The 27,831-nt window shown below is 43.2% G+C and overlaps 1 protein-coding gene across 3 annotated transcripts in view; it reads left to right on the top strand.

The window, feature by feature from the left end:
- The window catches only part of SLC9A7 (solute carrier family 9 member A7), a 157,159-nt gene extending 129,631 nt beyond the window's left edge, over positions 1 to 27,528 (top strand). For all 3 annotated transcript variants that reach the window (XM_043895467.1, XM_043895466.1, XM_043895465.1), the window contains 4 exons: positions 4,101 to 4,164; positions 12,772 to 12,854; positions 17,087 to 17,192; positions 21,927 to 27,528. In XM_043895467.1, coding sequence (XP_043751402.1) covers positions 4,101 to 4,164; positions 12,772 to 12,854; positions 17,087 to 17,192; positions 21,927 to 22,202 — 529 coding nt within the window. In that variant the 3' untranslated portion in view covers positions 22,203 to 27,528. The remainder of the gene's footprint in view (positions 1 to 4,100; positions 4,165 to 12,771; positions 12,855 to 17,086; positions 17,193 to 21,926) is intronic.
- The last annotated feature ends 303 nt before the right edge of the window (positions 27,529 to 27,831 follow it).

Here is a 27,831-nt window from a genome sequence, read left to right as displayed (position 1 = left end):
CCTTTTCTAAAACCAGCTTGAACATCTGGAAGTTTATGGTTCATGTATTGCTGAAGCCTGGCTTGGAGAATTTTAAGCATCACTTTACTAGCATCTGAGATGAGTGCAATTGTGTGGTAGTTTGAGCTTTCTTTGGCATTGCCTTTCTTTGGGATTGGAATGAAAACTGACCTTTTCCAGTCCTGTGGCCACTGCTGCTCTACAATCTGGAATTTTTGGATTTGTTTTCCTCTTGACTAGAGATAGAGAATCATTTGATTTTTGGCCAAAAATAACGTGAAAGGAAGTTACACATTTCTTGTTGCATCATGTCAGGTGGTGCGTCTTGTCCAGCTGTCCCTGGTTATTAGTGATGTTAAATTTGACCACTTTAGACCCCAGGTCTTGCCACTTGTAAAAGCACTGTTTTCCCTTTGTAACTAAACAAGTAACCCGTAGGGACTTCCCTGGTGGTCCAGAGATTAAGAATCTGCCTTGAAATTCAGGGGACATGGGTTTGATCCCTGGTCAGGGAACTAAGATCCCACATGCCCTGGAGCAACTAAAGCAGTGTGCTCTATAGCCCAGTAGACCACAACTAGAGAAGCCCGCAGGCCACCACTAAGACCTGACGCAGCCAAATAATTTTTTTTTTTTAAAGAAAGCCTTTAACATCATATGAGTAGTCAGATTCCCAACAGCCTTTTACCCATTGGTAAAATCATATTCTGATGACCTTTGCTTGAATCAATTATTACCCTGTGAGTGAAAAACTGGTAATTTTCTAATCCTGTTATTCCTTTCATGTTTTTGATGATTATCTATAGAGAAGAACTTTCAGAGAGTTTCAGTGTTCTTTTCTATGCTGGTGAAGTGAGAAGTCTCTCCAATGTCCAAGTAATCAGTTCAAGCAAATTTTTATTTAATATTTGTGGGACTACAGAGTTGTGTCTCTGCAGGATACCAGTAAGAATCTCAGGTGTTATCACTGAGGTAGCAGAAGGTAGCAGACAGTTGTCATTTTTTCTGTAGAGAAAACAGTGATGCTAGAGAGACATGGCCAGAATAAGTACTGGGTTGGCCAAAAAGTTTGTTTGGGGAGACACAAGCAAACTTTTTGGCCAACCCAGTACTTATTAGACTCTGTACTAATTCATTAGCCACTCACCACATGTGTCTGTTTGAATTTAAATTGTAATTAATTAACATGAAATAAAAGTTAAAATGCAGTTCCTCAGTCCTGTTGGTCACATTTCAACTGCACAATGGCCACATTGGACAGTGTATATCTAGAAGACCACCATCATTGCAGAAAGTTCTACTGGATGATGTGCATCTAAAATCACTCTCAAGTTCCCCCAAGCAAAAATGTCAAGCAAGTTTGAGATGAGGTTAGGATGGGCCTAATTTTGTGAATTTATCAGTGTTTTCCAATGTTTTGTGCTCCACTGTTTGAATTCTGGCCTGGCCATGTGGGCACAGGCTAAATAGATGAATTCCTCTTATATTGCCAGGACTTGAATGAAAATAGTCCAAACCTAGTCTTTATAAGCGGGCTTGCCTGGTGGCTCAGATGGTAAAGAGTCTGCCTGCAATGCAGAAGACCAGGGTTCGATCACTGGGTCAGGAAGATCCCCTGGAGGATGGCACAGCAACCCACTCCAGTATTCTTGCCTAGAGAATTCCATGGACAGAGGAGCCTGGTGGGCTACGATTCTTGGGATTGTAAAGAGTTGGACACAACTGAGCAACTGACACTAGTCTTTATAAGCAGTTCTTGTTAAGCAGAATTTATTTTAGTTCTCTTCTCCTAAAATAGGTTAATGGAAAGAATCGAGGTGGCTAGATTTCATCTGGCAGCTTTTATTATGTGTGGCTTTGTTTTCTTCATTGTAGGACAAGGCACACTTAACCCTTTTCTCATACCCAGAGGCTTCCTATTTCATCTAGGCTGATAAAATCCATTTGTTTTATCTTTACTGGCGTGGAAGCCACTTACAAAGGCTAATACACCTGTTTCAGAATTCGTGGTCAAGAAAGGAGAGACGATCTGGGTGGATCTGAACTGCTGATGCTCCTGCCTCCACAATAGCCTGTCCATGGTTAGGCCAAGGGCTGCCGTGTCACTGGGCATTCTGGAAGGCTGTCTGGAAGACAGACTACTGGTAACCAATGCTCTGCCCCTCTCTGAGTCTTTACTAGGGAACTCATCTAAGTAAATGAGTCTGCCATGAAGTGGCTCCATTCACCAACAGAATCCACAGAACAAGGCCTAATATTGGACTCTTAGCTGTTGATCTTACAGATGCTAACACCATTTAGAGGACTTTTCTCTATGAAACATACATTAAGAGACCCTCAAAAATGGTGAGGGTTAAAGATCAACAGCTAGGAATCCAGTGTGACCTTTCCTCTGGTATGTCAGACCCTTCAGGCACACTGAGGCTCTCTCGTGTGACCTCTGTGGGTAGCTAGCCCTGGTGCCTCAGAATTGGATGAATTTCACGTCCAAAAGTCTCTGAAAGGTTTGATGCTCAAAAGTCCCTGGCTAATGTCCAACTGTGAGGCCAAGCCTCCAGGCTTCAGAAAGCGGCCTCTAGACAAAACAGAGTCCATTTAACTCACTACCAAAAGCCCATCAAACTTCAGGTCCCCAGGGAGGAAATCTGGTGCCAGGTACATTATAGGTTTTGACTAAGTGCTCATATTAAGATCTGGCATTGTAGGCACTCAGTAAATATTTGCTGAATACTTGAATTCGTACAGAAGGAAAGGGAACAGTTACCCCACATTTTGCTGAAGGCAAAGTTTAAAAACTCATCTTGTAGTTTTTAAACTTTGCCTTCAGCAAAATGTGGGGTAACTGTTCCCTTTCCTTCTGTATCTTCCCGCCTCCCTCTAGGGGCACAAACCTTGGCCTAGTGCTCGGCAAGCCTGAAATAAGGCAGGGTAGAGGTTGCCTTTGAGAAAAGGGTACATCTATGTTGTCTTCTGTTCCTTCTTTGCATTAGTCTCATTTCTCAAGATCTATCCTGGGCATCACAGGTGGAGAAGCGGGAGGGAGAGGAGAGAAAATAAGGCACACATGGGGCTTTGCATATCTACTGTCTGTTGACCGCAGTCAGCGCCCTGGTTCCAGACTGCAAATAAAACCCCTGGTCAGGGCCATTTGGCAGCTCTCTTCAAACTCCAAGCTGTGTTTCTTGTATTCCTTTTATGATACCAGCCATTCTTTGCAATTCCTCCTCCAGGGGATCCTCCAGACCCAGGGATCAAACCCACATCTCCTGCGTCTCCTGCATTGCCAGGCAATTCTTTGCCTGAGCCACCTGGGAAGCCCCTGGAGGAGGAAATGGCAACCCACTCCAGTATTCTTGCCTGGGAAATCCCATGGACAGAGGAACCTGGTGGGCTACAGTCTGTGGGGTCACAAAGAGTCGGACACAACTTAGTAATTGAGCACACATTCTTTGCAGTACTGGAGGGAGAAGTAAACTCCAGTTCTGTTTCCTGGATTCCAGGACTGTTTCCTGGCATCTTTGTTTTCTCCTCCATTGCCCCCATATTATCAATGTCATCAGTACTACTGTTCTCTGCCTTAAAATGAGGAAGTTTCAGGGATAAAGAATCAACAGATACATACAGCAATAGTTGGTATGTTGCTGCCAAGAAAACAACCCTAGTGCTTTCATGGAATTCGTTATTAGTGGATTTTGCCACCTTGCTTTTTCTTTCTGTCTTCAGTTATTGATCTCAAATTGTGAGTTCTCAGCTCAGGTGGAAGGGAGGAAGCAGCAGACAGGAAGAGGCAGGACCCGCCTTTGGTTACCTAGGACCGTCTGGTACAGAAAGGCAGACAGACAGTTTCCTGCTTGTATTGTTCCCCAGAGGTCTTGCTTAAGATGTTAGCGTTCAGATCAATTGCCCAGCCTACCCCTGGGTGGTACGACCACTTTCTCATAACTTTCTGCATGACAGCCTTCCCCTTCTTTTAGCTAACCACTCCTTCCACCTTGGGAAGGTGGTCAGCCTCTTAGCTGCTTTCAACTGGCCTGGCTGCCATGGTCCAAGCTAACACTCTATGTTTTTCTCTCCTTGTCTTTCTCCCTGATGACTTACAGAGTTGGTGTTGACCCAGACCAAGACCCACCACCCAACAACGACAGCTTCCAAGTCTTACAAGGGGTAAGTCACAAAAGATGCTTCTTCCTGGGAAGGTGTTATTAAAAATAGCTAGAATTTATTTGAGCATTTGCTACATGCCAAGCAGTTTACATGGATTCCCTCATTGTGATCTTGAGAACAACTTTATGAAGTAGGAACTGTTATGCCCAGTTTACAGATTAGAAGTTGAAGTTTGAGAGTTAAAGTGTGTCTCTGTGGTCAGACAATTAGAAAATGGTGGAGCCAGGATTTGACTCCAGAGTCCCTGTTCTCAAACAACATATTAAGGGGCCAAAAAGAGCATTTAACCTGACTCTCCCCTTCCAGAAATGGATACATGGATACATTGGCAATTGGCTCATGGTAGCTTGTTCTGGGAAGGAGAAGGATGGGATCGATTTTCCAGTCCAGGGAGCATGAGCCAGAGAGAAGGGATGCTGGCTGACGGCTGGCCCTCCTGCTCCTCCAGGGTCTGGCAGCCTCCATGGTCCCACAGTAGCAGAGCCGCAGCCCTCAGCCCCATAGACAGTGAAGTTTGCAGCAAGACTAACAGTTAAGGCTTGGGTGGGGCAGTGGCGGCAGTGACAGCCTGGAGCATAGTGCCGAGGAGGGAGGCTATAGAAGCAGTGAGGGCAAGAGCCCTGTGTTTCATCTCATGTGATACAGGGAAGAGTTCCTGCTGCTGCAGAGAATCCTGATGGAGACTGTGCTGGGGGAAGCGGGGAGAGGCGTAGGCTGGCCATTGGTTTTGCAATTGGCTCCAGTTACTCTTGCAGCATCACAAGGTGCCCCAAACGTGGGAAAGTGGACAACAATTTCTCATCCACATGCGTTGTCTAGGTCAGGAATTTGCAAAGGGCATAGTGGAGACAGCATGTGTGTGCTCCATGAAAAAAGCTGGGGTCAGTCAACAGCTGAGGGCTAGAATCTTCCAAAGGCTCGTTTGCTCTTGTGTCTGGTACCTAGGTTGGAGGACACAGACTAGGACTGGTGAGCAGGATGCCTGTGCTGGCTTTTCCTTGGCCTCAGGGTGTGGGACTTCTTACCTGATGGCTCAGGCTTCCAAAAGCCCATGTCCCAGCAAGTAAGGTGGAAGCTTTGTGGCCTTTTGAGGCCTAACCTTGGGAGTCATACAACATCACTTTCAGTACTTTCTCTTGGTTACGAGTTGCTCAGGCCAGCCCAGATTCAGCGGAAAGAGATAGAGGCCATCCCCTCTGGACGGAACAAGCATCAGCGAAGTGGCAGCCATGTTCTAAAGCTGGAGGAAACTACCCAGCAACACTGCCCCTCTGCCTTTCATTGGACACTTTGGAAGAGTACCCTGTGGTTAAAGGTTCCATGGGACACAGGAGTGTGTGCTTTTTGGATATGGGAATGGGAACTCATGGTTCGAAATTCCAGAGGCCAAGTCAATGGCAGCAGGCACCCGGGTGGTGCCAGATGCAAGAGAGGCAGTGTGTCTGGAGGTGTATGCTCAGGGAAGCAGAGGCAGAGTATCACCCCTGTTGTAGGCCTGGTGGGGTGATTCTGCCTCCAGGTTTTGCCCCTTTCCCAGGCCAGCATTTCCTGGGCAGGCATGGTGGAGGAAAGGGAAATTAAGATAGGAGTAGAAAGTTGCTTCCAAAATGTTTTTCTTTGGCCTGGGGAATGAAGAACTATTTTGTTCAGTGTTGAATACCCAGTGCTGAGCACAGTGCCTGGCCCATGGGGGCCTTGATTGGTATTTGATAGGAAGATTCGAGAGCAAGAGTGGCACAGGGTGTGGGAAGCTCCGTTGACCATGTGCATGTATCATCTGCAAAGCCATATCAAGTGTTTCTTTTTCTTCCAGTCAGCTTTGAATCACGCTCACCATTGCAGTTAATCCCAAATCCAGTTTGCGTATCTTAGATTCCCTAGGATCTTCTAAATGACTCCAGCAACCACATCAGATTTTAACAAGTCACAAAATGTGGTGCTGTGTTGGGCCCAGGGGTGCCACCACAGCTTTCTCTGAGGTATTTCTCTGTCAGGGTAGTCACAGCCTGATGGGCCAGTCTTCAGTTGAGGCCCCATAAGGGACCTCTGAAAGTTCTAGGCATTTTGGGATAAACTTTCAGTGAGGTTCATTGGAGATCTGGTGCCCACTTTCATGGTGCTCCAGAAGACCTTTGCAACTATCTTAGAATAGGCCATTGTGCCACTTGGGAACGTGTGGTTTCAATGAAAAGTTCCTTTGGAAAAGTTGCTATTTGACTAGAACTTTAAGTCCCTGGTGGTTCAGATGGTAAAGAATCTCCCTGCAATGCAGGAGACGGGGGTTCAATACCTGGGTCAGGAAGATCCCCTGGAGGAGGGCATGGTGACCCACTCCAATATTCTTGTCTGGGAAATCCCATGGACAGAGGAGCCTGGCAGGCTACAGTCCATAGGGTCACAAAGAGTTGGACACAACTGAGCAACTAATGCTTTCACTTTCACTTTAAGGATTTTAGAAAGTAGGAGTTCAGGAACTGTGCCTCTTGCAGCTAACTTAGAATCTAACAGTTTGGGTATCTCCAAACTTGGGTCTGAGGAAAGCTGGGTGAAATCCGTAATGGACATCCTCATTTCACTGAAAGGAAAGTAATGGCTGTGGTAGGATACAGCACATCCTGCCTAGACCTGTGGCTAGTCAAGATTAATTTTGTAAGAAAAGCAGGTCACTACCAGCTAGATAGCCAGGGCTTGGGGCAATTTCATCTTGACAGTTCCAAACCAGTCAACACCCTTACCCCCCACCCCCCGCTAGCCCTTTTGCTGTTTTCAATTGCTCCTGCCTCTGGACTTAAGCATTCATCAAAGGAAATACGTGAAATGGTTTGATTGGTTCCATGTAGCTGAACTTACTGTATCTCTCAGAGACACTGGGCTTGTAGCTAGACTTAATAACAGACTTGCTGTGGAAATGTTTAAAAAGCAGTGTATCCCAAGTGCTAAGGGTTTTGGCAGTGCATTTAGTCCATGCGGTGATAGCTAAGATAGCACCCCCAGCCCCGGGCAGGGTGAGCCTAGGAAGCCATCCTTTGGGCCAGTTTTGACCACACATGTGACAGTCACTTCTGTTGTACTCCCAGGGATGCCCCTTCAGCTGGCCCTAGTCAGGAGCTGTGTCACACCTTCCCTTTAACTGGCCGCCTTCTAAGCCTTATATATATTATGCAGAAGGCCCTCAAAGGCAGGTCTGTTGGCATTTTGAGTTTTTCTGTCGGATGGGGAGAAAAAAGGTGAACTTCAAGCTTGGTTTCTCAGGTCACCTTCTGAAAAATGACTCATGCCCTTGTGCAGAAAGGGCCTCATTTCTCCACGTCCTTCTGGCCTGACCTTCTTGCTCCAATAAGCCATTAACAATAGGGCTGGGAGCACTCAGTGGTCATGAGAAACCCGTAAAACAGAGAAGTAAATGGGCTTCTCATTTTTGGGTGAAACCCTGGGTTCTCGCAGCTTCCCCTGAACTGGATCCAGGTCACATGCTCAGTGTTGTCATGAAACTGAAATCAGAGATGGGGAAAGTCCAGATGTTTTTTCCCCATTAGAAAAGAAAGGGCACTTTTCTTTACCTCATTTCTAAATGATCTTGCTAAATGAACAGACATGCAAACAAAAAAGTGCTATTTGATGGGAAAGCACTTTTTATAAGGAGCACCATTTTCCTCACCAGTGCTACAAGCCTGAGGTTATAAACAGAGTCATGGCTACAGAACCACAGAATATTAGCTCATGTGGGCGAAGGAAGGGAGCTGTTGGCCAGAACTTTTGGCTCTGGGTGAGGGAAGCATAAGAATATTGTGGATAGACTTCAGCTACATGTCCCTGGCAAGTTTGACTCATTAGAACAAAACAAAACAAAAAACTCTGTTGCCTTGTTTCTCCGGAGGTCTTGGTGACTTTGCAACCAAAACAAAAACAAGCCCAGCTGGAGGCAAGCTGCCTGGGCCTGGGGATGGCCTCCCAACCCATTCAAGAGGGGATGTTTTATGCCAGACACAGCTGAGATTTATGTTGGCCGGACAGGCAGACACACCATTCATTTCCTTCCCCGAGTTTACAAAAGCATGCTCATTGATGCGGCTGATGTGGAGTAGCTCGGAGCACGAATCTGAATGTATCCCGCCTCTGTCATCTCCGCAGGACAAGGTCACAAGCAGGATATTAGTGGAATGTGGAGGAAGGGAAACTGCTATGTTTGTGGTGCGTGTGTGTGTGTGTGTGTGTGTGTGTGACTAAAAACTGCAAAAACTTAGCTGTTGCACTGACATATACCTTTCTGGGCAAGTTGGATTTGTTTGTTTCTGGGTCCTTCCCCCAGCTTCCTTCCAGGCTGAAATCTGATAGCCAGGCCCTTACATCTTTAACTTCAAAACAGTTGCTCAAGTGCCTTTGCTCAGATTACTGTTCTCTGACCCCTTTCCCCATGATGCTTTTTTTTTTTTTGATTGCCTCCCATCATGGCCCCCGGTTTCCCTTTCTTTTTTTTTTCCTTAGAAGTTCAAACTTGATTTATTCATTCATTTGACATATATTTATTGAGCATCTATTATATTTCAGACATTCTTTCAGGCTCTGGGAGTACATCTGCAAACAAGACAGATGAATCGTTCTCCTTAAGGGCTTGGTGACAGTGTGATGAAGGATGAGGGTGGAGAGATCATAGAGGGTCTTGTCTGCTTCTCCACAAGGTACCACAGGCCTCTCCCCATTGTTCTGAGTGTACCCATGGATGGCAACCTGGGCATCACCAGAGAGTTTGTTAGAAATGCAGACTCTCAGGCCACATCTAGACCCGCAGAATAAGAATCTTCATTTTAGCAGAGGGCCCAGGAAGTTTGTGTGCAGTTTACAGTTTGAGAAGCCCTGGTGGAGGCAGTGTAGAGCGTTTTGTTGTTCAGTCGCTCAGTCGTGTCTGACTCTGCCACCCCATTAACTGCAGCATGCCAGGCTTCCCTGTCCTTCACTGTCCCCCAGAGTTTGCTCAAACTCATGTCCCTTGAGTTGATGATGCCATCCAACCATTTCATCCTCTTGTCATCCCCTTCTCCTCCTGCCCTCAGTCTTACCCATCATCAGGGTCTTTTCCAATGAGTTGGCTCTATACATCAGATGGCCAAAATTGAGCGCTTAATTTCCTGTTTTTAAACCTTTTGTTACCCCTTCTGAGAAATCTTGGCCCCCATCATCATCAACTATGTACTCTAGCTTTGCATTAGTGTGCTATCACTGCTATAACAAATTACCACAAACTCAGTGGTTTAAAACAACACAGTCCTATTGGTTTGTGAGTCAAAAGTCTGGTAAGCTCTACTGGCTTCCCTCCTTCAGGTTTCTCAATGCCAAAATCAAGGTGTCTGTGGGGTTGGGCTCTGGGGGAGAAGCCATCACCAGGCTCATTCAGGTTGCTGGTAGAATTCACTTCCACGTACTTGTAGGACTGAGGTCCTGTTTCCTTGCTGGCCGTTGGCTGGGAATCAAGCTCAGCTTCTAGAAGTACCCACATTTCCTGACTCTTGGCCTCTCCACCCTCAAAGCCAGCACCAGCAGGGCAAGCCCCTGTCATGCTCTGAACCTCTCCTGCCTCTTCCCTCACCACATCTCTCTCACTATCTTGCCGCCCCCCGGCCCCGCCTACTTATCAAGGTCCATATGTTTATACTGGGCCTACCTGGAAAACCTGAAGTCCATCCACAAAGACCCTTTTGTCAAGTAACGTAATACACTCAGGCTCCCGGGATTAGGATGTAGAAATCTTTGAGGGGAAGGGCAGTATTCTACTACCTCTCTGAAAAAAAAAAAAACTAGGCTCTTCTTATTATTATAGTGACCTTAACATAAAAATATATATCTTTAACCATAAGAATGGAATGAAATATAACTCTTCCCAGAAATCATTATTCATTAATTCTAGAAAAATTATTTCAAAATAGGACCTTTGGCCACTGCCCAGGTCTTTAGCCTGCTTTCTTTTTCTTTACCACACACACATAGGTCTGTCTGTCTCCTCCTCTGGAAATGTGCTTCTCAAGTGGCCGGTGTGGGGTCTCATTCCTCTTTGTGTTTGGCAGCAGTCAGCGTGGTGCCTGGCACACAATAGATGCTTAATGAATGCAGGAGAAAAGCCACTCATAGTTTTATGCTCAACAATTTGGTGATAAGCAGAGCTGGTGGTATTTGTTTGCTGGTGGGGATGGAGGTGTTGAGGAGGATGTGGTGTGAGAGCAAGTCCCTGCATATTTTAGGATAACCTGCACCCATACCGACCCTGGCTCAGAGCCCACAGCAAGGGCTCACCAGTTTGTCCATGGTCACCACCCAAATCTTGCTGGGAAACAATTGTTGGCTATCTTCTGGGTCAACTCAAATCAGTCCTGTTCCACACAGATCCTCCCTGATTTCCCCAGAGGCTTTGGGGAAGAATCCAAATTCCTCCTGTCCCTAACCACGCTTCTGGTCCCTTCTCTTGGAATGAGAGGTGTTTAACACCCCTGTTGCAGAACTGCACCTTTTATTTTCCCTGAATTTGTAACCTTTCAGGGTTGATTCTTAGTGTCTTACATTTCTGAAGTCACTTTATCTTATTTGTGGACTGCAGGCATATTGATTTGTAGGCCGAGGAAAAATAAGCTTAATTTGCCTTCAGAAAGAAACCTTTCCCTTGCTTTGCTCATTTTCATTATCCCTCTTGGGGCTTATTTAGCTTCCTTGAGGTGAGATGGCAAGAACTTAAGTGTTACAGGTGATGAGAATGCATTGTGGTTTGACAGTGCAGAGGTTAGGATAACAGAATAGGGGTTTTCCATTTTTATTGTTGTTTTAGTGGGAGAGCAAACAAAACTGACTTTCGGGAACTTGCCTTATGCCTGATGGTTTATAGCATCCTTCCGGAAGATGTTTATCATCTTGCTAGATTTGTCTTTAGTAAGATTCTACAGACAGAGCCAAGAACTTAAAGCCTGTCACTTGATAAATAAGCATTTAATTTCTTTGTAAAACAGTCATCTCTCAAAATGGTCATCTACCACTTTTCCACTCAATCATGTGGTATTATGAGATATCCCTAGAGTTGTTATTGGACTAGCAGTTAGTTAGCTGAAGAAATGATCATTATCTGTAAATGGAGACATTCTGTGCCCCCTTTCCCCCGCATAATTTATTAAAATATGAAATAAAATTGGTCTCTAGGGTCTCTCCTTTTTGTTTCCTCATCCACAGAAGGGCCCATTTAACTGAGCCATTTCCATATTGGTTACTGTGTTAAGTCACTTCAGTCATGTCCGACTCTTTGTGACCCTATGGACTGTAGCCCACCAGGCTCCTCTGTCCATGGGATTCTCTAGCCAAGAATATTGGAGTGGGTTGCCATGCCCTTCTCCAGATATAGGTTATTAAGCATTCCTCAAATACCACGGGGGACTCTGTTTTAAAAGTCATCTTGGCCATTGGAAACTTTAGGAATGTAAATAGTGCTTGCTAACTTCTCTGCCTCTACTTGTGTATATCTTACCTGCTCAGAAATTTTTGACTCATCCTTGGCATCTGTTGCTACAGGTAACACCCACTGAGATTTAGAACTGTTGATACATACTTGAAATTGTGACTCAATTTTTATTTGGTTGTTGTCCATTGCCCCTTACTTGTAGAGCTGCCTGCCCCTAGAACAGTCAAGAGGAAGATGGTAAAGATGGCTACATTTCACAAGCAGCCTGTACTTTCTAGAGCTTGTCATTTAGCAACATGGAACCCTAGAAGGGCCCTCAGATTTCTGCCATCAGTCCACTTTTTAATATTCATTGTGCTGCTTATAATACTTGCACAGAACAGATTTCCTAAACCTTAAAAGAATGTTTGATTTTTGCCAGTTCTTTTGAAAATGAAATGATGGGGATGTTTGAGTTGGAAAGACATGAGAAGAATAGTAAAGGAAGGTACTACTTGGGGGCAGAGAAAATAACAGAAGTGCTGGTTCTGGCTCCCTTTGCCCTGCCCATCACCTTTGCCTTCCTAAAGCTGGTAGGGCAAGTTACCGACTGCTTGGAACACAATGCAGTTGCATGGCTGGGTAATGACCACCAAGAACCCTTGATTGGTTTGTTAGGAAACTCAACTGTGTGATTTCTCTTGGCCAGCTGTGGGGGGTGAGGAGCCTGGAAAGTTGGTTTTACAGATGCTTTCTTTGGTATTCTCTAAAAATTAATTTTTACCTGTTAGGATCTAGACTACTTTAGGGTAATTAATCTGCCAAAAGGCACTCTGACAAAAATTACAGTAAAAAATGCCAAAAGAAATTGTGTGCTGCATTGAGTTGATCTAACTCCCAGACATAACCAAGCCTTTTTCTTTGGGGATTGATTGGTCTACCTTTGGATTTATTCAGTTTCTTTTAACACATTATTGACTGGGGGATTTTTGCGGAAACTAATGTCTATAATGTTAATACATCTCTGACAATAATGTGTTAAAATATTACCTCCCGATATATCTTTGAAATTTTGGTGATACAGGAGGTTTGACTCTGAGCTCAAATCTCTAAAGACTGTGGTTAAAAGGGAAGCTTTCCTCCTTATTTCAACCTCCTTTCTGCAACTAAATATCTGTCTTCTTGTTTGTTCCTAGGATGGTTCAGATTCTGCCAGAGGAAACCGAACAAAGCAGGAGAGTGCATGGCTATTCAGGCTGTGGTACAGCTTTGACCACAAGTATCCTTTTTAAGGGGCTTCCCTGTATTTGTGAAACACTGATGATGAAATTCTCTTGTTGGGTTGTCAGTGAATGACTTCTGATGAGTAAGGAAAGATGTGTGCTTGCTACAGATGCACCCAGTCCTCTCTTGGGACACATGCAATAGTCATTCAATCATGGGCAGTCATAACGAGCATCTCTCTAGCGAAGAGGAACATGCACATCATTAGAGTATCCAGCCCATAGCCTGGTAGACTCACGTGGCTTTTCAGAGCTTTGTGTCCAAGGGAAATATGCCTATGTAGGTAAATTAGTTAAAATTACACTTGAACCATGCTGTGGTCAAGAATGGAAGTGGAGGTTGGCCAGGTAATTCATGTGGGAAGGATTATTCCTATTGGCTGAACCAAATCTGGCCAAGTTTGATCCTGCCTTCATTGGGCTACATGCAGGGCAGACTATTCTAGTAGATTATCTTGGCCCCAGGTGAGAATTAAAAACCAAAAAGTTATACCTTCATGGTTTCTTAAATTGACATAGTGATCAAAGGGGTAGGTAGCTTATCTATGGTCTTTGCAGATTTTGAAAATGTTTAAAATTTTGTATTGACATAAAGGATACATATAGTAAAGTACACAAATCATAAGTGCTCAGTGAGTTATTACAAAATAGGTACAGTCATCTATTTCCAAACAGGTCACAAAACACAAAATTACCAGTTCCTCTCATGCCATTGGGGACTTCCCTGTGGCTCAGTGGTAAAGAACTTGCCTGCCAATGCAGGAGACGTGGGTTGGATCCCTGGGTGGGGAAGATCCCCAGGAGAAGGAAAGGGCAACCCATTCCAGTATTCTTGCCTGGAAAATCCCATGGACAGAGGAGCCTGATAGGCTATAGTCCATGGGGTCACAAAGAGTTGGACACAACTTAGCGACTAAACAACAATAGCAATGGCAAATCCACAGCTAACATCATACTTAGTGGTGAAAGGCTGAAAGTTTTTCCTCTCAGATCTGGAACAAGGCAAGGGTATGTACTCTTGCCACATTTATTCAACACAGTACTGGTAATTCTAACCAGGGCAGTTAAGCAAGAAAAAGAAATAAAATGCATACAAATCAGAAAGGAAGAAGTAAAATTGTCTCTGCAGATGACATGATCTCATATATAGAAAACCCTAAAGATTCTATCAAGAAACTGTTCAAAGTTTTTAAAGTAAATCATTATAGTTGCAGGAGATATTATCAGCATACAAAGATCAATTGCATTTCTATATACTAATAATGAACTATCCAAAAAAGAAATTAAGAAAACAATTCCATTACAGTAGCATCAAAAACAATAAAATGCTTAGCAATAAATTTAACCAAGGAGGTAAAGATCTATATACTGAAAATTAAAGAACATTGATGAAAGAAATTGAAGAAGACACAAGTAAATGGAAAGATGCCTGTGTTCATGAATTGGAAGAATTAATATTGTTAAAATGTCTGTACTACCTAAAGCAACCTCAGGTTCAGTACAATCTCTGTCAAAACTGATGGCATTTTTCATTGGAAAACCATCCTAAAATTTGTATGGAGCCACAGAATACCCTGAATAGCTAAAGCAATTTCGAGGGAAAAGGACAAAGCTGGAGGCATCATACTTCCTGATCTCAAATTACATTACAAAGGTATAGTAATCAAAAAAGTATAGCAGTGACATAAAAATAGGCACACAGATCAAGGAAACAGAATAAGAAGCCCAGAAACAAACCCTTGCAAGAACAACAAGGCAAGGATACACAATGGGAATAGGGCAGCCTCTTCAATAAATGGTGTTGGGAAAACTGGATATCCACATGTGAAAGAATGAACCTGGACTTCATCTTATACAACTCACAAAAATCAACTTAAAATGATTAAAAGACTTAAATGTAATATCTTAATCCATAAAACTCCTAGATGAAAACAAAGGGGAAAAGCTCCTTGACATTGATCTTGGCACTGATTTTTTTTTTGTCTTTGACATCAAGAGCACAGGCAGCAAAAACAAAAATAAATGTGGACTACATAAAATTAAAAAATTTCTGCACAAGAAGGGAAACCATCAACAAAATGAAAGTTCTAGGATGAAAAAAATTTTTCTGAGCTTAGAATTCTACACCCAAACTATTAATCAAAAATAAAAAAGAATGGTGGCTTTCAGACATGCAAGAATTCAGAAAGTTTGGCACCATGAAGCCTCTGGGAGAAGGGGGAAAAGTAACATAAGGATTAAACAAAACAAAATATAACTAAGGGGACACCATTGAAGAAGCAGTGATTTGTTATAACCGGGAAGAAATAAAAAGAAATTTTAAAAGATTTTTTTTTTTTTGCAGGACACTCAAATTTTCACTTCTGACAGAGTTTAAATGACATTGTGTTACATTTACTTTAATATTGTCTCAACCACTCTGCTTGGTTATGGTGAATAATATTCATAAATTGCATTATTATAAGTGCTACTTATTGGTCATTAACATTAAGCTCAATCCATAGACAAAGCAGAGATTTGCTTATTAGTTACAGAACACAAATGTTAAATATCTAAAGTATAAAATTAATTATAAAAATTAGGGAAAAATTGAAAAGAAGCAGAAATGTAAATGAATTAAATTTACCATCCTTCTTAAATGCTTCTGACTATAGTGCGTAAATCAGGAAATAGGCAAAAAATGTATTCTGTAAAGTTGTAATGGTCAATTGCCAGAAAGAAGGGGTGGAAGAGAGGTTTGATATTTCATTTTTGCCCTTCCAACAACTTGAATATTTAAAATCTGTCTGTAGATATTTTTCCCCTTTTAAAAAAACTTGTTAGAGGGCCTTTTATGTTTGGGAAGAGGCAGCTTGTCTTTGAACTGCCCGAGACAGGAAAGGCAGCCTCCAGCTTCTCTGGAACTCTTGTATTAGTCATTCTGCGATTCCAGCCAATGTCAGCTTCTGAGGTGAAGACACAGAAAAACTGATGGGCTTAAAGGGGCTCTTTCTAGGAATGAGGAGAGCAGGCAAAGAGAGCTTGTTCTGTTTATAAAGAGTCCCAGCAGAGCCCACACAACTTCCTTTGGTGAGTAATTCCCATCCGGAAGTTTACCCCAGGGTCGCCCTTCCATCTCCTCTGGTAGAGCATCGTTTTTTCTCTCATGCTGCTCTGAATGAAGACGGGAATTGCTGGTGCTCGGAGCAGTCATGCTCTTGAGTACAGCTGTGACTCCTCATCTGCCTTTAAAGTCTCTTGGCCATTCCTGTATCTGAAGTGATCCTGTTGGTCTCCACCTTTTCCCATTGCTTACACTGGGGATATCAGAAATGGTCCCACTTCCGTCATAAAGTGATACACACTCCACAGTGCTTCCAACACAGGACTATGCATTTGGCAGTACACATATCCATAGATTGGTAAACCCTGAGCCAATCTCCACAGAACAGTTGACCTTTGTGTTAGAGCAGGGGGCTCAATCGAGGACAAGTTTTCTCCTCGGGGGACACTGGGCAATGTCAGGAGACGTTTTTGTAGTTATACCTGAGGGAGGGGTTGGGGGTGCTCCTGGCATCTAGTGAGTAGAGGCCAGAGATGCTGCTGGTCATCCTACAATGCAGGACAGTCTCCATAGCAAAGGTGATCTAGCCCATGATGCCAGTAATATCAAGGTGGAGAAACTGTTGAGAGAGTCTGGGAGAGAGGCAGCAGGTAGAAGGAAGAATAGTCCAGTATGGGAAGGTGGGAGATTGAGGTCTGAGTGACCTTCATGAAGCCATTTTGTCTTGTCCTCTAAGTTCCTGTCCACCTCAAACATTTCCACTGTGTGATCTCTGAGCAAAGGGGACCCAGGTGCTGTAACATCTCCATTCCAGCTACACGATTTCCTGTTTCCAAAACATGAGCTGGTTGTGTGTCAAAAGCTGGAAGTTTGATCAAAACCAAAATTCTCATTCACCATAACAAAGAAGAGAGAAAGGTATTTTAATCAAGTATTCTTTTTAACTGAAAATGGGGAACTGGCAATGTGAAAGTTAACAGTTAACACTTAAGGGTGATGGGGTATAGTTTATTCTTGGATTCAGATGTTTGCAGACTACAAGTACCATACTTTCTGTATTGTACTGGTAAAATGGGGGAAAGAGGGGTAGAATACCAGATGATTTATTCCTTGGGATTTCTGAACCCATTTTGTTGGGTGTGTGTTCTCTTTACAGGCAGTTTTCCTTAATTGTCTTTTTAAAAGTTACTTGAAGCCCATCCTCACGCACAGTGGCCCCCCATTAACCACCACTCTTCCAGCCTGGTGTGGCTTGCTCGCTCAATGTCTAACCAGTCCCCAGGTATATGAGGTAAGTACAGCATGGCCGAGTTGCCATGGTAATAGTGCAGCTCTGCCATGGCCTTTGCTTTCAGTTGCCACCAAACATGGCAGAGAACGGCATCAATGTCTCCTTCACCAAAGACAGTTGAGCCTTCCAGCTTCCCCAGCCGCTCCTCATATAAAAATGAAATTCCTGTGCCACCTCTGATAAACTGTTTTTAAATTACAAAAAAAAAAAATATGGATCGGAGGCCGAGAGCACCATTTCCCTGTGGTTTTGTAAAGTGATTTTTAATGCTTGTGGTGAGTTTTTAATGGAATATGAGCCTAGATAATAATGCTAATTATCTTTTATGTTGGAAGGATACAGACCAATAGATTAAAAAGTTAGTTTTATGATTTACCACCCCATTTTATTTAATAAATCTTTTGAGTGTGGAATACTTTGCTCAGTCTGGACCTCTGTGTAAAGTGACAGCATGGGTCATTTGGATGTGTTCTGTCTTCAGAAACAAAGGGCAGTGACTTGATGTCCTGATCTCTTCTGCTGAAGAAGCTCTGACTGATCACACTGATTTTGTTTCATTGGGCTTCCTTGTGTCTTGGCCTTCCAACTCTAGTGTCTTTTAAGCAATTTCTAAAGCCTTCATTCTTTCTTAGTTTTTACAAGGGTCACTTTTCATGTCTCTATAATATAAATATAACTCACCTATATATTAATATAAATATATAATTTATTTATAAATTTAAATTATATACTATATATATAAATTTATATAAATATTTATATAAAATTTATATAAAATTATAAAAATATATAAATAAAATATATAAATATTATATATATAAATAAATATATAAATTATATATATATATAATATATATAAATATAAATAAAATAACTCACCCACTATTAAAACTTTATATAAATCTTATCTAATTGGAAACTTACCAGCTATTGCCTCGCACCTCAGAGTAAACTCCATATACTTCCAGGCACTTAAATTGGAAGTGCTCCCCTCACCACTTCAAGATTCTGCCCAAGGTTTGCTTCCTGGGGTCATGTTTAGGCTGTGGGCTCCCCACAGCCAACCCAAGATGAGGTGACTTGCTCTGCAGGCTAGAACCACCCTCCATACTGCCTCTACTGCATGGAGCTGGGGTCCTGACTGGGGTCTCAGCTCTGGACATGGAGAGGCCTGCTGCTGAGAAAGTGAGAGCAGAAAGTCTTTGGAATTTTAACTCAGGAAGTCAGAGGTGGCAGAGTGGAGTGGAGTACTGGCTGAGGGCCTCAGATGAGCCATTCTCTTGACCGTTTGACACACTGTTGGGTAGCCCTCCCCCATCACCTGTAGGACATTTTATACTTCACCAGGGTTCTTTGGGAGATATGGATGGTGTTCATTATTCCTTATTTGCCCTCACTCTAAACAAAATTTAGGTTTGAGAACCGCCTAGAAAACAGTGTTCTTCCACTTAATGAAAATGTGCATGTGTGGTAAGTTGCTTCAGCTGTGCCCGACTATTTGTGACCCCATGGACTGTAGCCCACCAGGCTCACCAGAATCCCACCAGAATACCATGGACTCTCCAGGCAAGAATACTGGAGTGGGTTACCATACTCGCCTCCAGGGGATCTTCCTGACCCAGGGATCGAACCCATGTCTCTTTCATCTCCTGCGTTGGCAAGTAGGTTCTTTACCACTAGCACCACCTATGACTATTTAAATGCACACATTCCCACAACACTCTTGCTTGCAGGTGTCTGCAGGGTTATTTCATCACATTTCCAGAGCAGCCCTCACTGGAAACCCAAACCTCAGCTGAACAAAAATTTGTTGATTGTGTCGTCTGGAATTAAGAGGGGATGGGATGGTTTTATCATCTGCATAGAACATTCCTTAAGCATCAATCTGGAAATCCTTCTCCACTGGGTTTTACTGCATCCCTGTTTCTGAGTGACCATTCCCAGGGTACTGTTTGTCTGGGCTTGTGGGTTTCATTGTGGAATGGGTCACCATCCAGTCTTGTTTCCTCCTGTCTGTGAACTTTGGCCCTGCTTCCCACTGTGAGGGGTCAGAGTGGGCCGTCCCGGGGCTCCCATTGAGGAACTCCGTGCTGCTGAGGGGGTGGCTTGGCTCCATTTGCAGAATTCCCTGTGCACGCAGTTGTTCTGTCTATATTCCTCTCTGTCCACACATGACTCCAAACCTCAAAAGAGCAAAATATGTGCCAGGAGAGTCTCCTCCTGAACACTGGGAGCTAAGGAGGCCTGGGAGAGAGATTTTGACAGAGATAAACAAAAACATTACTTAGCATGTGGATGAATGGGAGACATGGAGCGTGCTAAAAGCAAGGAACATGATGCCATCTGTTGTTAAGAAAACCATCACAGAGCAGACGGGGTTTCCGGATTTTCTGAACAACTAATGGAGATGGGGGAATGGGGCAGGTTAGAGTGAGTTTTAGAATTATACTCTGCCTGACTAGAGGATTTTTATTGAACTGTACATTTGTACCCTGCCTCATTCCAGTGAGGATTGGAGGCAGAAGGCAAGAGGACTCGTGTGCTTGCCTGTTAAAAGCTCTGGTTAAGTGGAGTGATGCTGTGGAGAGTGGAGAACCCAATGTCAGTAAGAATGCAGAAAACAAGCATGTGCTTGTCACCAGTACATGCCCAGAGATGGGCCAGGATAGGAGAGGTGAGGCAGGCAGAACCCAAGGGTCTTCCCTGGGCCAGTGCATTTAACAGGCATCTCCTATGAGGTCCTGGTGGCTCAGATGGTAAAGAATCTGCTTGCAATGCAGGAGACGTGGGTTCAATCCCTGGGCTGGGAAGATACCCTGGAGAAGAGAATGGCAACCAACTCCAGTATTCTTGTCTGGAGAATCCCATGGATGGAGGAACCTGGTGGATTATAGTCCATTGAGTCACAGAGTGACATGCTCAGTTGTGTCCAACTCTTTGTGTCCCCGTGGACTGTAGCCTGCCAGACTCCTCTGTCCATGAAATTTTACAGGCAAGAATACTGGAGTGGGTAGCCATTCCCATCTCCAGGGGATCTTCCCAACTCAGGGATTGGACCCAGGTCTCCTGTGTTGCAGGCAAATTCTTTACCTCTTAGCCACCAGGGAATCTATCGAGTCACAGAGAGTCAGACACGACTGAGTGACTAACACTTTTCACTTTCCTATGAGGTCAACAGCTCAAGGAAGGGTACCAAGAAGAGGAGGGAGGTCAGTACTGTTTGATGGTTACTCACATAGATGAGGATCCCAGGCCTGAACATGGGAGTGTGACTGAACCTCTGGCTGAGTGGGGACCACATGGCTGTCAGGGAGGCAGATTTGGCATCCTGCACCAAGGAGACCCTCTCAGGTAGAGGCCAAAGGATTTCTGATGTGCTTTGAAGGTAGGTCAGAAATAGGAAAGAAAGAACCATTTACCTGGAGCAGCTTGGAACCATGTGTTTGCCATTTAAGGAAGATGTTCCCAGTATTTGACAGCCTTGCAGGGGGGTTGGGGGCAGTGCAGGGAGTGAACCACTCCTCACTTTGCTTGTAAAACCATCCAGAGGGTGAAAGGTTGTGTCTGACCCCATGCAGCTTCCTGACGCTCTCCCTGTAGTCTTGTAGTTTCAGGTGGCTGCTACTTGGCTAATTTAGCCTGCCTTACTCAGCTTTGTCTGTTCTGTTACCACCACTGCTTAGCATGAGATGCCTGCCAGTCCTGTCCCCCAACGGGGTAATTTTTGACATCCTTTTTGTGGGGAGAACCCGTCTAGTGGCAGCATAAATCCTAACTCTGTTTCCAAGCAGCTGGACAACCTCAGGCAAATCCCATGGGGTCTCTCCAATTTTCTTCTCTGTGACCTGAGTGTGTGCGCCCTTCACAGGGAAGGGGCAGGGATCAAATGAGAGCTTCTGTGACATTTGTGACAGGCGGACAATAGATGCTCAAGAAAACGTCCCCTCCCTCTCAGTTCCTCACTTCATCTACCTGAGGGCTTCCTTCCCATTAGGATGTTTCTGTGGGGATGGGAAGGAAATTCTAATTATGGCTCAACCTCTTCCTCAATTGCTTAGTAGGACAAAGAGCAATTCAAATGTAAACCAGATGGGTTTAGAATGGTTTGTGTAGAGCAGGAGCCCACCCCACCTCCCAGAATACTTTCTCAGAAAAGAGAAGGCCCAAAATCTAATTTGCAGGTTCACCCGAGGACCTTACCCATTCCTTTCTTGTTGGGTTGAAAGTGAAAGTGTTGGTCGCTCAGTCATGTCTGACTCTTTTACGACCCCATGGACTGTAGCCTACCAGGCTCCTCTGTCCTTGTGATTCTCCAGGCAAGAATGCTGGAGTGAGTTGCCATTCCCTTCTCCAGGGGATTTTCCCAACCCAGGGATCAAATTCACATCTCCTGCATTGCAGGAGAATTCTTCACCACTGAGCCACAAGAGAGGCTGAAAATCCAGGCTAATCACCCTTTCTTCCTTTTTGTTACTTTTTGTCCCTATGCTATCAGGCATTTAAAATCAGAACTGCTCACTGGTCTTCAAAGTCCTGGTTCAGCAATAGTCTTACATGGACTAGCACTCTAGAGTTTACACCCAGTTATCACACTAGAGGCTCAAGGCAGGCCAGTTTTATGATCCCCATTTTCAGATTAAGGAGTTGGGGCTGGCTTTGGCCTGGGAAGATATTGGTCTCCCATTTGTGGTTGATGTGGTTGATGATGTTGCTGCTGTTTGCTGCACTTTTCAGAACCAAGAGCCACTGAGAGAGGAAGACTCTGATTTCATCCTGACCGAGGGCGACCTCACCTTGACCTTCGGGGATAGCGCAGTGACTGCGAATGGCTCCTCAGGGTCCCACACGGCCTCCGTGAGCCTCGAGGGTGGTCGGAGAATGAAGAGCAGCTCTGAGGAGGTGCTGGAACGAGACCTGGGAATGGGAGACCAAAAGGTTTCCAGCCGGGGCACCCGCCTGGTGTTCCCCCTGGAAGATAATGTGCGCCTTCCTGCCCAGAGCCCTGAGTGATGGGGTTGGAGAGGACCCACTGGCGGGGTGAGGATGGCTGCAAGCCCCAGCATTGTTGAGGTGGGGCCTTGACTGAATGGAACTAACACTTCTGTTTTATTGGGGTCTAAAAGATATCTTAACATTTAAAATTTCAGCCAAGATGCAGCTGGTGGGGTGAAAGTGTCTCTAAATCAAGGCAAATGCAGACCTATTCCCACTTTTTTCACATTGTAGTGCGCTGTTCAGAGTTAAACAAATAGCATGCTTTAACGCTGTCTTCATTCATTCACCTGCAGATCTGAACAAGGTGTGGCAGGTGCTGGGGGTTCCTCCCAGGAGAGGCTTCGTATCCAGACACAGCAGTGTAGGTTTCATTGGCTGTAGGCATACAAAGGGAGAACAGGCTAAGATTGTGAAGGATGACAGTTGCTATTGGACCTCCAAGGACTGTGAGCAACTGATGTTAAATGGACAGAAAACATGAGAAATCAATTTGACTGGAGGCTCCAGCAACGAGGTTGTGTGACTGTACCCTCCTATCAGGATTCCTGCCCCTTTTTGACTCCCTGTGTTTCTTTTAGACTGAAGACTGGAAAATATGTCCATGAACATTTCAACATGGAGGAATGAATTCCAATTCCTTCTCTGGAAATCTCCATAAGGAAGAAGTTACTGGAATGTTTGAAACCAAAGGCAAAATAGTGTTATACTGTTGTTTTTAACTAATCTGAGGACAGGAGAAACTGTTTAGAAACTGATGGTGATATCACTGCAAAAATCTATAAGTTCTCAAGGTATTCCATATGAGCTGACTGCCTGGGAAATAATGAATAGGATTGGGTTCTACTGTGACTTTAGAAATAACACCATAATTTGTGGAATGCAGTCTTATCTATGAAAGAGAAAGCAGCAAGAAGCCTCAGAGGCAACAGGCTAGTATTCAGAGGGAAGAAATCTCACTGCAAACAAAATTAACTGCAAAGAAAATACAAGACAGTATTCTAATGACTGAGTAGAATTCCAAATTTTGAATTCATAAATGCATGAGATTTCAGTGGCCACATGAGGAATCAGAGGTGAGTCAATGGAAAGTTAAGCATTATTCAACCTGGTGCAAGGTTGGAAGGTTCTGTCAACTATAGTAGACAGCTTGAGTCTGGATATCTTGACATTGAATGCCATGTAGAGAAGGGCCATTTTCATGGTATCTGGGGAGCCTTGTACCAACTTAATGTGTAAGTGTGGTTTAAAATTTAGGTTTTTATCAAGAGTTTGGGTTCTTTATGGATGAGCTATTTCACCTGCCCATACCTGTAGTAGTGAAATACTGAGAGAACTCTTAGAGACTAGGCTAGCAATTCTTCCTATGCTTCAGTGATAGCCTATTTGAAAACCCAATTTTGAAAAAAAAAATGCTTTCATAAAATGTGGTAATTTTTCTTATTATGTCAGACAAAATAGTGGCCCAGTTCAGTCTAGGACACTCATAATGAAATCAATCATTTAATCTTCTTAGCTGACATAATTTTTAAATAAGACATTGCTTGACACTTTGTTTTTAAATTGATAAATTGTGCAAACCAGGAAAAATTTGTTATTAGGCTGAGTCATATGAAATTGCTGATTTTCAACCATTTAAGAAAACAGAAATGGCAGTTTCATATGATTCAACATAATATAAATGAATCATTTTTATTCCCTTCTTTCCTTTGTATCTAAAGTCCATTTTGATTTTAAGGTCCTCCATGGGCTTTGTCCTCTCCACTGCAAACATTTTATTCTAACCTGCTTAAATATAAATAAACAGAGATTTGCTGAGACCAAAACTTAGCTAGATTTGTAGTTATTTGGTTAGATTTTTCATTCAGTGAATCATTAAGTCACTGACCTGTGGTCCTAATTTTTGTTTGCAAGATGTGGAGATTAATCCTGACTTTACCAGGGGTCCTGGGAAGTGAGTTCACTCATCAAAAAACTTCCACCTCTCAGAAGTATCCTGCCTGTGCTGAGTGACAAAAAAGTAATGTGCCACAAAGGCCGAAACCTCTTCACTCAAGGCCGAGTATTTGCTGCCAGTCCGGCAGAAATCAGATCAAAACTGCTAAGTAATGGTGCAGCCATCTAAAGAAAGATCCCCTAAGAGAGTAATCCCAAGTCATCGTAGAAACATGTTTGTTCTGGGTTGAGGGGTGGCATTTCAGTAGTCAAAAGCTCTAGAGCACAGGTTCTCATGCCTGGCTGCACATTAAGATTACTTGGCCAGTTTTTACAAATACTGAAGCCAGAGCCCTACCCTCAGAGATTCAGATTCAGTAGGTTGGTGCCTGGCTGCCATGTTTTGTTGTGGATCCTCAAGGATTCTAATGTGAAGCTAGGGTTGAGAGCCTCTAGTCTAGAACTTGCAGTGAACCCTATTTGGAACCTTAAAGAAATGGTCTAGCAAAGAACATTTTAAATTGTTAGTCATGTGGAACAAACAGGGTTGATCAGCAATACAGAGAGGGTAGTTGTGAGAGTTTCATGCTAATAATCTTTGCAGAAGTCAAGAACATATTTTGTAAAGTACAACTGAAAAGGTCACTTTTGAAAATCTTAGAGCATGAGAGGGAGAGATGGGTGACTTGAGTGTATGTATGGGGGGGGTAAAAATTGTCATCTTTGCTCCCATTTGTTGGGGAGAAAGGGGGTTTTGTCTTAACTGGACTGCTGACTAGTCAAATGTGACAGTTTCTGAGATGCTATCTTTGCAGTTTAACCTGATATTATATTAATAGTCCCTTTCACAGTCAAGTGAACTTTATCTTCACATTTTGCTTGTACTCATGCCTGCATCCACACTGGACTCCTCGAAATAAGAATGGGCCCATTCATTGCCAGAGCAGGGTAACCATATTACTTGGAAAGTTGTGATTAATCTGCTGTCTCATGTGGCAGTGGTGTCAGTAGCAGGTAATTAAGGAGATGCAAACTTTTGTATAGCACCAACAGAGGAAAGAAAAAACCACCTGCAATTCCTTTTTATACTGTTTTTGAGGACAAGGAGAATTGAACTAAAGAAGGAAATTTGGAATTTAAAGAAGGCTGTATTTCTTCCTAGGAAACAGGTATAAGAAGGGCATATATGATTAAATGGACTCTGGCCATCAGGATACTTATTGGAGTGACCAGACAAACAAGCATTGATGTCCTACAGCCAAAAATCACACTGTGACATCAAATGTTTCATCAAGTAAACAGCAAGGAGCTCTTTAGGCTGTGTTCTCTAGACCTGAAAATGTCCTCCATGGTTCAGTCAACAAATATCTCTGTAGAAACCTGAAAAAATGTTCTCTCAGCTATCCATGAACATTTCAGTCTAGGGCAAACAAGTAATATTTGTTTCAAAAACAGAAGTCTGTTTCACGCACACATGCCCAAGCCCCATCATAGCTCCCCCTTTCTTTGTCCGCAGCGGAAGTTAATGTTTTCATGTCAGCTATCTAATGTGAACAAAATGATTTCTAAATCTAGAAACACTGCTGATGCACTTAGGTGAAATTGCTGGCAGGGCAAACAAGCAACTCATTGCGGGAAAAGTCATCCTTTTGGAAACCTACCTTGGTACCCATTGTGAGCTCTAGGAGGTGGATCAGAAAGCCGATTTTCCCATCTGCTATAAAATGGAACCTGGTCTGAAGGCATCAGGAAAGTCAGCTTGCTGATTCAGTAACTATATGACTTCTTATTCTGCTTCACAAATGGGGCACTTGACAGGTTTCATGCTTGCTTTTTGATGTTGCTTCTGTAGATGAGTTAGTGAAGGAGCTAGTCTGTCAAATACTGTCATTGAATTCTGATCCCTTCTGTGTTTTTAACTGAGAATCTGACTCACCAGTGTCAATTGCTGCGTTCTGATACAGGTACAGTAAATTGAGGGCATTTTGTGACCAAGACTTAGAGTTTAGAAACAACCCACCTGAATGCTGCTTTCACCATGTGGATACCTGAAAAGACCTCTCCTCTCTCTAAAACCTAATAAGAACAGTCTACAGAGAAGTATTCTGGAAACCAATGCTAGTGTCTAATGAGGAAAAGCAAGTAGGCTCTTTGACAATCCTTTCAAAACAAGACCTAGAAATAAACCATTTTTCTTCCAGTTCCGCGTCTCATGGGCAGAGTTTCTGTAAATTAACAAACCCATCTTGTCAGCCAGTGCTAACACAAGTTGTAAAGAGCAAAACCAAAGTTTTTGATGTTTTATTTTTGTAAGCAGGTTATACTCTAATCACAGCCCACATGACACACACAGGCAGCCAGTTTTCTGCTATATGAGCCTTGGAGAAAACGACAAGGAGGGCTGCCTGTTGTGCTGCCCTTTGAAAAGGTCTGCAGCAGACACAAGAGCGCTTAGGAGAGGTCACTTTCTTACCCTGATGGCCACCTTTTCGAAAAGCTTCACAGAACTGCCAAGTGTCATAGTCAGCTCGACTCTTGGCCAGTGGAAAATTATCTGGGTGGGCCTGTATGTGTTGGAGGAACTCAGATGGAAAAGGACTTGGAAACATCATGAAGAACTCTACATTTGCCGTCTAAAGCACTTCAAACAAGTTAAGATCCCAGTGTCAGTGGGTGAGTGTCTAACTGCATGGACATTTGGGGGTCGACTTTAGTTGTGGTATTCCAGCTGTGAGCTTTGGAGAAGCAATGGGGTGGTTTTTCAGTCATGTGGGTATTAAGTCTATGGGTTTGGAATCTGTCACTGAAATCACTCATTCAGAAGTATGACTTCATAGTAGGGTCACTTAGGTTTGTTTTTAAAGAAAATACATCTGGTATTTCTTAGGAAGTTTTACTATGTCCATTAAAATGATTAAATGGGGAGGCCACCAAGATTCATTTAATAGCTGAAAAGCAGTTTTTTAAATAGATTACGGTGAATTTAATTGGGGCTGATGTGACCTTCAGGGGAATTTTTTATAGAGAGCCTCCATACTGTAATTGGGGAAATTTTTGTCTTTTACTTCCATTCAATAGTAGCAAACTGGTGGTTTTATAAAATTAACATAGTGTGTTATATAAACATGTTATATAAAATAATATTAAAACATGTCTAACTGTGAAAATGTGAAGATTTGGAGTTATCTGCAACCTTTATGTGCAATAAAGAAAACTGGAGTTAGGCCCCCAACGTGTTCCTTCTCCCTAGCATTTTACTTAATGTTTGCCTTTGTGTATATGTTTAGATTGATATTATAAAGCTAGCTACATGTTTTCCTCCCCTTTACTGATATTTAACACATTTTTCTCAAAGCCTTTTTCTTTTCTTTTTTTAACAAAAATCAAAATAAAAAGATTAACTGGCTGAGCTCATCTTGTTTCATACTTTTAAAAGTATTGTCCGTTAGTAGAAGAATGCAGTCTGGGCCTGTTCTTAGTCTGTTTCTTTCCCACACAGAGAGGTTCTGTTCTGGGTGGAAACTATTCCTCTCCAACTTCATTTAAAACAGAGATGGACAAATTACAGTGACCCCTGGATCAAATCCAGTCTACCGCTTGTTTTTTTTTTTTTCTTTTCTCTTTTTTTTTACTGCTTGCTTTTGTAAATAAAGTTTTATTGGCATACACTCTACTCACTCATTTTGTCTGTGACTGCTTTCACGCAGAGCTG

Source organism: Cervus elaphus, chromosome X (assembly GCF_910594005.1).
Source record: "Cervus elaphus chromosome X, mCerEla1.1, whole genome shotgun sequence".
Taxonomy (NCBI): Eukaryota; Metazoa; Chordata; class Mammalia; order Artiodactyla; family Cervidae; genus Cervus; species Cervus elaphus.
The sequence above is the reverse complement of the archived record's forward strand: the minus strand, read 5'-3'. Positions and strand labels throughout refer to the sequence as shown.